General features: G+C 41.2%; 1 protein-coding gene across 1 annotated transcript in view; it reads left to right on the forward strand.

Moving 5' to 3' along the window:
- Positions 1 to 12,682, forward strand: part of TG (thyroglobulin) — a 161,095-nt gene extending 148,413 nt beyond the window's left edge. Inside the window, exons 46-48 of the mRNA XM_056330821.1 lie at positions 7,608 to 7,748; positions 8,026 to 8,216; positions 11,760 to 12,682. Of these exons, the coding sequence (XP_056186796.1) occupies positions 7,608 to 7,748; positions 8,026 to 8,216; positions 11,760 to 11,875 (448 nt within the window). The 3' untranslated portion in view covers positions 11,876 to 12,682. The remainder of the gene's footprint in view (positions 1 to 7,607; positions 7,749 to 8,025; positions 8,217 to 11,759) is intronic.
- The last annotated feature ends 285 nt before the right edge of the window (positions 12,683 to 12,967 follow it).

Below are 12,967 nucleotides of genomic sequence, written 5' to 3' on the forward strand. Positions count from 1 at the left end.
TCTATAAAATTATACTCCCAATCATCTCCTAAAAGTTCTTTTGCTTTTGTTGGAATTGCCTCTCATCCCTCTGGCCTTATCCATTGTGTTATGCAGGCTGCAGCTATGAAAACACTCTCCCACTGATTCAACCACTTCATGCCATTCTCAAGTCTTGGACAGTTTCTGTGTTGCTAAAGGCTTGAGGTCTAGACAATTTGTTTTTTCTTCCCACGGAATGGTTTAGGGGCCTTTATCATTCAGTAGATTTTTCAGATCTTGGAAATTGGCCATAAATATGCAAAGGCAAAGTACCAAGCTCAGAAAAACCAGAAATCAGCTTTAAGCAAACCAAAATTCAGCCAAAAGGCTCAGAAAAGTACAAAGAGATCTTTGGATCTGCATGTGCTGCACTGGGACAAGCTGTTCCCACAAAATGTAATCTGGAAGATAAGCACAAAGTCTATATATAGAGAGAGAGAGCTTCCTTGCTGCTCAGGGAGGGGGTGTGTGTCTGTGTCTTTGAATGGACACATCACCTTTTTACCAAAATTCATCCACTCATTCAGCTCAGGAGTAGCCATACTGAACAAAGGCATGAATTTCTGTCCCCCAAAGATGCACTCAAGTGTCAACAGGCCTATTACTAGGTTTTTAGAGCAGTAATTTCCTGACAAAATTCTGTAATCTGTGTTGTTTGCTTTCTTCCTGCATTAAGTTCTATTAATTTTATTTTTTTTTTCAATTTATATGAGCTTTCAGGTTCTTGAATTTATTATCTGCTACTTCAGTTTTATTTTTTTCAACTGGCACAGCTATAATGCAAAGTAGAACATTGCGTGTATTGGGAGTAACCCAAGTGGAAAAGACACAGCAAACTCCAGGATACTTTTGCAAGTCACATGTACCTATAGGGCTTTTTTGGTACAAAGGTGGATAAACTTGGCAGTTTAATCCCGTTAGGAGTTAAGCTTTTTCCATATGTCCTGATTTTTCCTGAAAATAAAAAAGAAAGAAAAGTGTTCAACTGTTTTTCACATGGTTTTCCCCATTTGTTTGGCAGGACTTCGTAAAGTGAGGAGGCACAATGAGCCAAACGTGCCCCTAGAACCGCAGAGGTCACACACCAGGCCTTACATTGGCTCATTACATTTCTATAAATATCCAGCTATCCTTTCGTTATTTTTTTTCCTCCCTGCAATCACATCACGTTTCCTTTTCTAAGATGTGTTGTTATATATAATTAAAAAAAATATTTTTGCTTATCATCAAAATGAGTATTTAAGTCCAGGCAAAGTGCAGTGTCGGTAGGCTGCTCCTCTCCATTGACGTGGATGATATGGTGCCTGTTAACAGCTTAGGATACTTGATCCTGCTCTGCAAGCCTGCTGGTATTAATATGAAGAGAATGTAGATGTGTGCAAACCACCACATTTAGCATTTCCAATATTTCTTGCAAAAATTAATTAAAAATCCATTTATTGAAAATAAACACAGAACTGGCCCACAAGATCATGCAGGCAGTGGCCATTTTATATATAAATCATATAATCTTTTCCAGGGACATGGTTGTTATGAAAGCCTGTTTCCACTCAGATCAGCAGGGATGTATCACCAAGCCTATGAGTCTGGGTTTGACCTATGCTGTTCAATCCAATCAGCATGTAAATGATCTATTCTCACCAAAGCCAGGTGACCGTAGATAGGTGTTTTGTTTTGTTTTCTTAGTTGCTAGTCATAGGCCTATACTTGCCAATGGAATACTGAACAGGGTCTTGAATATGAGCTAGGGACCTAAAACCCCAATCCCATCTCTAACATGAACCCTTTCACAGAATTGTTAGAATCACCAGTTATGCTCATAAAAGTTTACATTTAAAAGATTAATGATTTTCTTACCTTACAAATCTGTCACAGTTCCTCAATATCTGCTAAGTTTAGTGACTAACAGGAGTTTGAGTACACTATTTCTTCATTTCTCAGGCAATCATTGTAGCTGAAACAAAACAGGTTTCTCGATTTCATCTCCTGAAAAGGCTGGGCTACGGTGTCCTAGCTGAACAGAGAGGTTTGTGTAGGCAGTGAAGAAGGAAGGAGTTGTGCAGTAAACCATTTATGACTAATGATGCTCTGTCCCCAACTTTATGGGGCTGGCAACTTAAACCTCTGAAGTGATCTACTTAGGTTTTTGCTAGGCCTAGCCTGGCTTTGTATCACATAAAGTAATGGGAATTTTGGCCAACATCTCTAGTCAAAGCTGGGGGAGACTTAAGATAATTTGAGGGTGTGGCGGGCTGGCCATGCCGGAGGGCAGGTGCCCCCCTGCCCGCTCTGTCCCTGCCCTCCTCAGCCGGGCAGGGGGCAGAGAATGTAACGACAGGCCCGTGGGTCGGGGTGGGGGCAGGGAGAGATCGCTCCCCAGTGACCGTCACAGGCACAACCCAGGTCTGCCCCGGGGAAAGTCAGAGCGGGCCAGTGAGAAATAAACCCGACCCTCAAAGCACCTTCCGCAGCGCTCCCTTCTCCCCGGGCGCAGCTCGGCTCCTGCCCGTCCCTGCCCCCTCCCAGCAGCAGCACAGGGCTACGGGCACTGAGGGCCGCGCTCAGCTTCTCGCTCCTTGTCTCCCCCGCTCCTCGTTCCTCTCTTTCCCTGCCGCAGCGTGTCCCCCCCGCGGGCGCAGCCCCCCCGGCCCAGCCGGCCCCAGCCCCCCCGCCCCCGGGGGCACAGGCCCTGCCCCAGCCCGGCCCCAGCCCGGGCTCCTCCCCGCGGGGCCACAGGCCCTGCCCGGAGCTGCCCCGGCGCCGCTGCCCGCGGGTCACAGCCCCCTGCGGGCACCCCCTGCCCCGGGGGGGGCCCTGCCCGGGCTGCGGGGGGGGAGCTGCTCCCCCGGGGGCTCCGCGGGCCGGGGGCGCCGCGGGCTGGGGGGGAATCTCTGCTCCGGGCCGGGAGCGGCTCCGGCCCCTCCGGCGCTGCCCGGGGGCTGCAGGGCCGCGGCTCCCACACTCTCCGGTGCAGCGGTGCAGCGCTTTCCCCTGCTCCCTGCATATGCTACCCCAGCAGCACTGCCACCACTGCCAGCTGGCACTGGCTTTATAGCACACGGGCAAGCTTCTAGCAGCTTCTCACAGAATTCACTCCTGTAGCCTGCCCCCCGCTATCAAAACCGTGCCACACAAACCCAATACAGAGTTCTTGAAGTTTGGTCTTGAGAAATGTGGGCTGCTAGACTCTCTGTTCCAAGCTTATCATTAATTAAAAAAAAATAAAACCATAATACTGACACAGTATCCTTTGCAAAAATGAAGTGCTTGCGTCATAAAATGGGCAGGAGATTAAGTATATATAATTGTATAAAAAAGAGCATGAAGAACATGGGGTAAAACTTTTTATAAATGAAGATACAATTAATTTTGGAGTGAAAAGATCAATTACATTTCTTCCCATACTTGAGATGTGGTGTCAGGTTCTTCAGCAGGTTTGAATTTCCATTTGTGTGGTTTTCTTGCCTAGTTATTGGTAAAAAATTTTAAAGCACAAAAAGAAAAGGAAACTCATGGCCACACATTAGTTGCTTGTTCCAGACCATATATATTAGAAAAGTCTTCTGTTATTAGTTATCTGTGCTTTATGAGGACTGAAACATCTATCATTATTGGTCAATACACCCTTTGGTACGTTAGCTGGTGACAAACGGATTCTTCTTCAACTTGCTTTTTCATCCCGCGTAATTTACTGGTAACTCTGGCTGAACTCTAGCTAGAGTTATGTTTATCTTGTTATTTTAAAATTTTTATGATTGGATAGCAGTAGAAAGTTTGGTATTGTATAGGATGTCATTTGAATTTTGTGTTAATTTACATTGGCTTCTATCTGTGTGTAGTTTTACAAAAGAACCAGAAACTACACTAAGCTGACTAAGAATAGAAGCTGTGACTCAAAAGGCTTTGAGATTAGTTGAAATTGTTACATTAGGAGAGTAAGGACTATTTTTAAGTGAAAGACAAAGGGGGAAAAAAAAAAAAGAGAAGTCTTGGGCTATAGTCACTCATTAATCATCAAATTGAGTTTCCAGTATGAAATAATTGGCTAATCTAGAACAAGGACAAAGTTCAAAATGAGATATATGTCCTAATTTACAATGCATCACAGTGTGAGGTCTCTGTAGCCCCAGCTCTAAGTTGTGCATTCAGTCCTAGTGTAGAATAGCATGGTTGTCTGCCAGATCATATTTTTCTGTTCTGATAGCCATGATTATGGATAGCCGTTAATGACCATTCCATTTTGCAAAGAAAATTTTTGAGTATTTCTCTGTGTGTGTCATTTTTACTGTTCCAAAAGTTTGTGGTTAAGATACTAACTTCAGCTTTTGGCAATCTGAGTTTACATACGTACTCTGTTTGATTTGAAACAAGAATCTGAACCAAAACAACCATAACTTGGATATTTTTCTTCTAAATTCTGACCTTCTCATCTTTTACTCCTCCCTGTTGAAGCTGTTCTGTGTACGCAAAAGTAGCCATAGTTTGATAGAGCAGTGGGGTATCTGGTGGCTAAGAAATGCCTTTCTCTGTTTCTTACTTGGAAACATTTAAATGGAAACTCCATCTCAGGCTTAAGGAAAGTTTTCTCAGAATCAATACCTTCCCAATTAAATAGGTTGGCACTATAGAATGAAAATTCCCACCAAGTGATATTTCAGGGTCTACTGTTAAATCATTGGCTATGAATGTCACAAATTTTCTGATTTTACCACTTGATTTGCTGTAAAATGGGTAACAACTCCAGTAGTGCCTCCTTCTGAAGTGAAGTAGTAATTCTCCAAGGGGGACTCACTTTAGTGTGAACAAAGTCTGGCCCCTAGCTCCTCCGTGGCTCAATTTACCAGTCTGTCGTACTGTCACGTAAGAAGAGCTGTGAATCTGTATCTAAAAAAGTTGACATCTTAGAAAGAAAAGGTATACACAGAAGATCTGAAAGTGATACCTTTGCATGAAGTACTAGTCCTGTGAATCACCAGAGCCAAGATTTCATCCTTACACATAACTATGTTCACCACTGTTATTAAAATGACAGATCTGTTCCTTGAAAAGGGACTTCTGTAGGGGAAGTTCGTTGCTATTAGTTTGTCTTCCTTAAAAACACTTTAAAAATCCCTTTTGCCATTGTCTCTGCAGTCCTCCCTTTCATCAAACTGTCCTCTGAAGTCCACCAGTAGCTGGGCTCTGCTTTTCTCCATGCAGAGCTGATGCTGCCGATTCACCTGTACGACACCCTGGGGTATCAGGAGTGCAGTTTCAAGCAGCTTGGGAAATAGAAACCTCCCTGCAGAGCGAGCAGTGTACAACAGAAGCTATACACATTTATTTGTCACTCCTCTCTTTCTCTCGCTCCACTTTTCTTCCAGTGAAAACAGTGTAACTGCTTGGTGCTATCTGGAGTATGCTCAGAGCTCCTAAGAGTCCAGAATCCTTGTTTGGGTATTTCTGGCCATTTTGCATGCCCCTCTGGCAAGCATGGATGATGATCAGAATTTGAGGGAGGAGACAGAAACTTTCCCCTGATATTTTCCATCTATCTGCCATCTAGATGCTTCACAGTTGTCTTTACTGCTGTTCTGTGCCTGTATATATGTGTGCCCCTTTCCCCTCTTAACCTTATGGGTCTCTGCCTTGTCCTCTCACTATTGATACTCACTGGCCAGGGAGTGGTACCATCAACCAGAAATACTGAAAGCGGCCGATGAAATTGTAGGGGTTTGTACCACTTTATGTCTCAAACCCCTTACAGTTGTACAAATATTTTTTAAATTACTTCTCTGTTTAGGAGTTTGCTGAATTTTAGTCTGGGCTGTGACCTTAACAGTTCTCACCTCTAGAAACACGAGGGCTGGAAACACAGTCTCATTTGGGGGGAAACCCTCAGTCCCAGCTCACTCATTTTAGATTTAAAACTAAGTTCACCTCTGCTATGCCTTCCCTAAATGGGTACATTTGTCTGTTCACTGCATCTCAACTGATTTCATGTCCCTTATTCTACTCAAAAGTGACTCTTCATTGAAAACAAAATAGCTCCTTTAAGTATATAGTACCTTTGCTGCAAAATTGCTGTAATGTACTGTGCCAAGCAAATTATTTTTACAGTAAAATTATGAAACTATGATCTTGCTTAATCCTTCTATAAACATTTGGGGAAGAAAAGTACGCTTTAATCTTGTTTCAGTTCTACATTTTTTTGGTGAATAATCTGTGAATAATTCACTTTCCAGATGCAAAGTGTTACTGAAGTATTATGATAAGACTAAGGAAAATACAACCAAAGATGTATTTCATTTAAAGGGTTGTGTGGGGTTTTTTTTCAAAATAAAGGCTTTGGTGCCACCACTCATAAAAGGTAAAGGAGTCATCTTGCTTTCAGCCCACCTGCCCGTAATGGTTTGAACTACAAGCCCTGTTCCATAGAGGCAGTATCAGGGTCCTATCAATGCTGCTGAATTTCATGTCCAAAGATAAAACAGCTTCAGTTGTGCCACCTTTTGACAACAACCTCTGTGGCCACTGCAGATGAAATCCTGCTGAGTAGATCTGAGATTTATTTATTCCTGCCTCACAGAGATCCATTTTTTCTCCCAGCTCCCCCGATGCTGTCTGCCTTCATGCAGCATTTAACCAGATCAGTAAGATCTTTATCTAAATGTGGGATACAGAAAATGCAACTGGACCATACCGGAAATGTCTCCTTCTGAGCAGTGGTTCAAAGCTATGTCTTGAGCATAGCTGAGTTGTAATTTTATTCGTAGAAGTTGGTTACTGTTTTTCTGCAGGACTTGAAGATGTTGAATTGTGTAACCTTTGCTACTGAGTCCTACAAGTGTTGTTGTCTTACCTGGCCAGCCTTGTCTCTAATTTGTTGAAATATTCCTTATTATTTGTGTTAATTATTACATGGAATGACACAACATTTGTTCTTTCTTAAATATGATCTAGGTGATTATTTCAAGCCATTTTGACTTGACTGACGTATAAAACCTGGGGAGAAGAGACTGTATGAACAAAAACCATCCAGCCAGCAGAGAATTAGATTAAAACTATGTCTAAAAGAAACCTTTATAAACATCTCCTATTACATCTTTCCTTATCCAAAGATTTGGGGCAGAATTCTGGCCCAAATTAAGTCAATGGAAAAACTCCAATGCTGTTAAGAAGGGCCAGGGTTTTTTTTTTTTTTTCCAAGTCTGCGAAATAAACCATAATTAACCTTCCATCATGGCTGCCAGATTCCACGTCACCACTTGCTTCCACTTTCTGAATTTAATTTTAGGGAAAATTGGTACAAATCTTCAGAGGCATTTAAGGAATAGACAAGTGGCTTTCTCCTTCTATCATTTTCTTCCACAGTTTCCTCTTGTAACAAATGTTAAAGACCCTGCATTAACCTAATGGCAAATTCTCATTATTATTGCTTGCACTTCTTTCATGTTCTAATTTGAAGTCCCACAGCTCACCACACTCTAAGTAATGGCCATTAATTATTTAAAACTTTTCTTTATTCTCTGAATTAACTTAGCTCAATTTCTACCCCAAATAAATAAAAGATGGTTTAAATTACGTTTATGTAAATATTTTTTTAGTTCAGGTCAGGAGCTCTTGCTGGATGTTCAGTATGCATTTGGACTGCCATTCTACCCAAAGTATGAAGAACAATTTACTGTGGAAGAAAAGAGCCTTTCCTTGCAAATTATGCAGTATATCTCCAATTTTGTAAACTCTGGGTAAGTATGTGACATACAAGAATTGCTGTGATTGGGGAGGGATCCTGCCCTCACTCAAGCAGCCTCCATTTCCTCTAGCAATTTTTAATCCTACAGAGGGGACTTTGGTCAACACTGTTGGAAAGTCATGGCCAAGTTGACAAGCAGATACCAGAGATTTGAATTTGAACCCTGCTGGTCAAAGGCACTGGATACACTCTGCCTTGACCTAGCTGATTGCCTGCATGTTACTGTTCAGGTCATTGTTTTCTGATGATCATTTCTCCCATTCCCTTAGAAATCCAAACTACCCTCATAGTTTCTCGAAGAGAATGTCAGGGGCAATGCCCCTGTGGCCTATGTATCTGCCAAATGATGATGGTGATAACTACAAGGAGTTCACTGCTTCCTTGCCAACTCGTAAAGCATTGAAAAAAGCAGACTGTTCCTTTTGGTCCAATTATATCAGAAGAGTGAAAACATCCACAGGTAAGGAGAGTGTTTCCTGTCATTAAATAAAACCTTAAAGTTTTCCTCTGTAGTCTGTTATGTCAGTATGGAAAAATACTTTTCATAAATTAAACATCTTTAATTGTCCAGGGTATATAGTTAAGACTCTCCTGAGACTGCAAGTATGCAACACTAAACTGATTTCTTTTATAGCAGATAGTGTATAATAAAGTTTCATTGTCCTGGAGTTAGAGCTAGATAAAACTTCCTGCAGTGATGGTAGAAGATATGATGAAGCTGTATCTTCTGATAGTTTGCTTTCTATTTGCAGTCATAATATAGACTCTGATTAAACGGGAAGACTAGGTATACAGGCACCTCTCTTGTAAACATCTAACATTAGAATGTTGAGATTCATATGCCTTAGGAGGAGCAAGATAAATTCTATCCACTGTCAGGTTGTAACTGTGGCTTTTGATATATCTCATTATAGATCCTACATACCTTGACTTCACATTAGACAGGTTTCTTTTCTTTTCTTTTTTTTTTTTTTTTTTTTTTTTAATAGCTGTGCTGGTTATGCCCCTTGTATTTCTCTTTTGTTTTCATAAATTTCCATGCAGCTGTGAGATTCCTTCATTTTTTTTCTGACTGCTTAGGACAATAAAACCAGCTCTGCTGAGATTTCAATCTGCTGCTCTGTCCTGAACACTCAACTTATTCTGGTAAATAACCTCCCCTTCATGTCTCTGTCTCTTGTAAATAAATTTGGATAGCCTCAAGAAAAGCAAACAAACTCACCCCTTTTTGGCAGGCAGAGATATTTTGAATGATGCTTGGAGACCTACAAGCTTACAAGTGGTTTTTATGTTCTAAGGACTCATCTGCACAGTGAACACAGTCCAGGCCCTTTCTGCTTTGGGGGGCCATTGCACTTCTAGGGACAAAATGTACTCACCAAGACACAAAGCTACCTAGGCTATCTATGCCTGACAGACCACCTCAAATGTATGGAGGCTGATGTTTGAGTGACACAAAACTAATGTCTCAGAACCATCAAGTTGGTGGTTCTGATACAAACGTCAATGCTTTTGTTCAAGAGACAGCCTGAGTCATTACTCATGGCTTTTCTTCAAAAGTGAACTTGAGATTTTGCTGTACGCCTTTTCAAGCATCAGAGGGGATATTTTGATCTCTCCAATGGCTTTCTGCTTGTTGAGATATTCCTAAGTTAAAAAAGCTTTTGATTCTGATGTGTAAACAGTCCTGGGTATAGCCTCTAGATCTTTTGGGACTTCATCTTGTAGCATTATGGATGTGTAATGCCAGACTGCGTTGAAGTCACAGTTCTCGCAGAACTGTTCACCAAGCACCACGGACAGAGGCTATTGCCAGCACTTACAGAAAATCCCCCCCAAAGATGGGAAAATGTCTACCAGAACAGACTTTTATTGGGATGGAGAAGGTTTAAACCCATCCAAACTGGCATAAAAACAACAACATTCGTGTATGGGTCAGTCCAATGTTCTGCCTAGCTCAATATCCTGCTCTCATCAGTGGCCATAACCAAATAGTTGAATGTTAAACAAAAATTGAGAGAGGGAGAGAAAACACACTGAAATAGTTCACAAAGGTTAGTCTTTTTTTTTTAAACAAGCCAGGCTGTGTGAGATTTATGGAGCACAGATTGTCAAAGAGAAGGCTTAAAAAGTACGTGTCAACATGTTATTCTGCAAGCAGAAGTGAGCACATCCTGCCTGCTCTTCAAGCCGGTATTTGCTTGGCCTCAGCACCATGGTAATGCAGCTACACAGTTGACTTCTACTAAATTCCATCTCATAGCAACGTTGGCTTGTCACTTTGCTTGATAGTCATCTTTAATCTTATCTCGCCCTCTAATACTGAGACTTCTACTTAAATAAGCATCTTGTCAAACTCATTTCTGCTCCAGACTTTAGCATGGGGTGGTAACTTACAGAGACTCGTGCTGTGGGTCTCTTGATAACAATCTGAAGCCACCTCCTTGTGAAAAAAGATTCATAATGCTCATCAGTTCAGCTAGAAGGACTGTGTGAACTTCAGATGCTGATGGCTGAACACCATCAATTTCTTTTTGAGAGGAGCTTGTGCGGAAACTCATGCCAAAGCGGTGTCAGTCTATCAGTACAAGTCCATCACTTGCATTGCTCCCAGACATTACATTTTGAAGGACTGGACAAGTGAGACTGTAGAATGTGTTTAGTCAAGAGAACTGAATGTTTGTTGTAGTGGCCTTTTTTTTAAGTCCCTAAGTATCATGTTGCTGCTTCATTGGTGTGTCTACTTGCACACCGGAGGTAGCTTGCTGTACCTCCCTTCAGAACTGAAGCACTGCACCTCTGTTGCTGCCTGAATGCTCCAGATTCTGTTCCTGGAGGCCTACCACGCTGTCATAAGGGATCCTGGAGTGATGCTGGATGCTAGATTTGAGAGCTCAATGCTGTAAGCTGTTTGTGTATGATGTAACTTGCACTCCCATCATGGTTGGGAGCTATTTGTCAGTCAGCTACTGAGAGATCCAATCTAACACATACTTAGTGGAAAAAAGAGCCATTTCCTGCCTTTCATTAATTACAAATCTTCATTATAGTGGTTTTGGATTGTATGATATACTGTTCATTCTGACTGCTGAGTCTCAGTTGTTGGGGGTTGCAGTTTGTGGCCTCATGCCAAGTGGATGGAGTTTAAAAGTGTGACAGCAAGAAGCATTGCTGATGAGACAATCCAGTTTTCATGTCCAAGTACAAAGCTGTGGAGGGTCTATTCTGATGCAATCTCAGTTTAACTGTGATGAATCCTGTTTTGTCCATCTCATCTCTTCCTTCAAATCAGTATCTTTCTGATATTATCTCTGAACTATAATAAAAAATCAACATAATTCAGTAAAATGGAGAAGAACTGGACAAACCAGTGATGATAAAATCTAACTGCAACTAGCTTTTCAAAATTCTTTCTTGATCCTTTGTTTACATAAGAAATGTCTTGACTTAGAACTGTCAAATTAAGGATAACTAAAGGCTCAAAGCTCAATATCTTAGACCCTAGATCTCAGTCCTACAGAAAACTGCGTTACTCCTAAACTCATAAATTGCAGTTTCTGGTAAATAAACCTTCTTATATTTAGAATCTCAGTTACAGCTGAAGTTACGTGTCTTGGGTTCTTGGGTGCTGGTGCTTTATGTATTCCAGATAGACAAGAAAAATGATGGTCCTGACACTTCCTGCTTGGTTGCTAAGTATCTGGAGATAACACAAAAAAGAGAGCAAGTCTTGCACACTTCAGGTACAAACTATTATGTGTTCCAGTGGCAGTTATTTAAAGCATGCTAGAAGCATGATACTTAATTACTTATTAAGTAAGATACTTAATTAGGTGGTCTGCTATGACCCTAAAGCATTTTGCAAGTGGGCTGCAAACTGAGAAAAATAGCTTCCTGAACATTTATAGATACATTTAAAGGCTCTTAAGTGCCATTGACAAACCTAGATTGCTGCATCAAAGATACGACACTTATTTTAATCTTGATTATATTGTCTTTTCAGGAAGTGCAAGTGATGGAGCGCCATCTGCAGAAAGCAGCCCTAGTGAAGCTCCCACTGAACCACTTGCCTCCCAGGAGATTCAGCCACTGGAAGACAAGGTGGCTTACAGCAGATAGGAAATCACAGTGCTATTGGATGGGTTTGTCCTACAATTGTACGCCCATGCAACTGTGTCACACCAGATGAACAAGTTGCTTCCTTCAGCTAACTTTCTGAACAAGAAAAGTAGACCTTTCAAGAAAGTAGTCTTTCAAGAAAATTGTTGAATATGGCACAAAATAAGTCCTGTAGCCATTATTTTAGGTCAAAAGAAACTGTAATTTGAAGAATAAAGTATCAATAAAACCTGCAAAAAGAAAACAAATGTATTGGATTTTATTTCTTGCAGCTACCTAAATGCCAACATGTTGTAGTACCACCAGCCAGAAAAGGATATACATCCAAACTCTAAGAAGTCCCTCAGCTGATGAAGCTCAAAGTTGCTAGATGTCATATCTGACTTGTTCTTTTTTATTACTTATTCTATCACAAGCTGCCAATAGGAGTGGGACCCGGGTTTGGCATTCTGTAGAATATTAAAAAGCTTCAAAATGGGAAGGGGTTGAATCCAGGAAAAACAATGTTAAGAAGGGAATAGAGTATGCATTGAGTGAGTTTGCATGAAGTCAGGCGCATGCACATGCTATATTCAGCTCATGATCACCTGTTAAAATATGTATAAGAACATTTGGGTAAAGCAGAACATACAGCAGAGATAATACAAAGCATATGTTAATAAAGGCTTAGAATATGATGTCCTTGGAACATCAGTCTTTTGTAAGGAGAAGATGAGAATACACAACAGTTTTGGAAAAAAGGAAAAGTGCATCATAGGGTATCTCTGATGGCTCTGAAAGTAGTTTGGGTTAGGTTGTTAATTTATTGCTGGGATCATCTGACAACAGATAATTCTCAATTGACAGTATATCACACACGCGTTCATGATACTTGAGAACAAAGTGTGAAATCAGGGTTGCCCTGAAACTAATAGCAGAGTTTCCATTGATTTCAGTAGGACCCAAATTTCTTCTACAGTGTTGAAATGATTTAACAGAACAACTAGTAAGGTTTTGTTTGCTGCTTGGGACCTTTGCCAGTGCATGAGCAGTTACTGCTGCCTGCCATGTATCCAGGTTTTCAAAGATTTTACCTAGCTGGAAGAACAACTG

The sequence above is a fragment of the Falco biarmicus genome, chromosome 3 (assembly GCF_023638135.1).
Source record: "Falco biarmicus isolate bFalBia1 chromosome 3, bFalBia1.pri, whole genome shotgun sequence".
Classification (NCBI taxonomy): domain Eukaryota; kingdom Metazoa; phylum Chordata; class Aves; order Falconiformes; family Falconidae; genus Falco; species Falco biarmicus.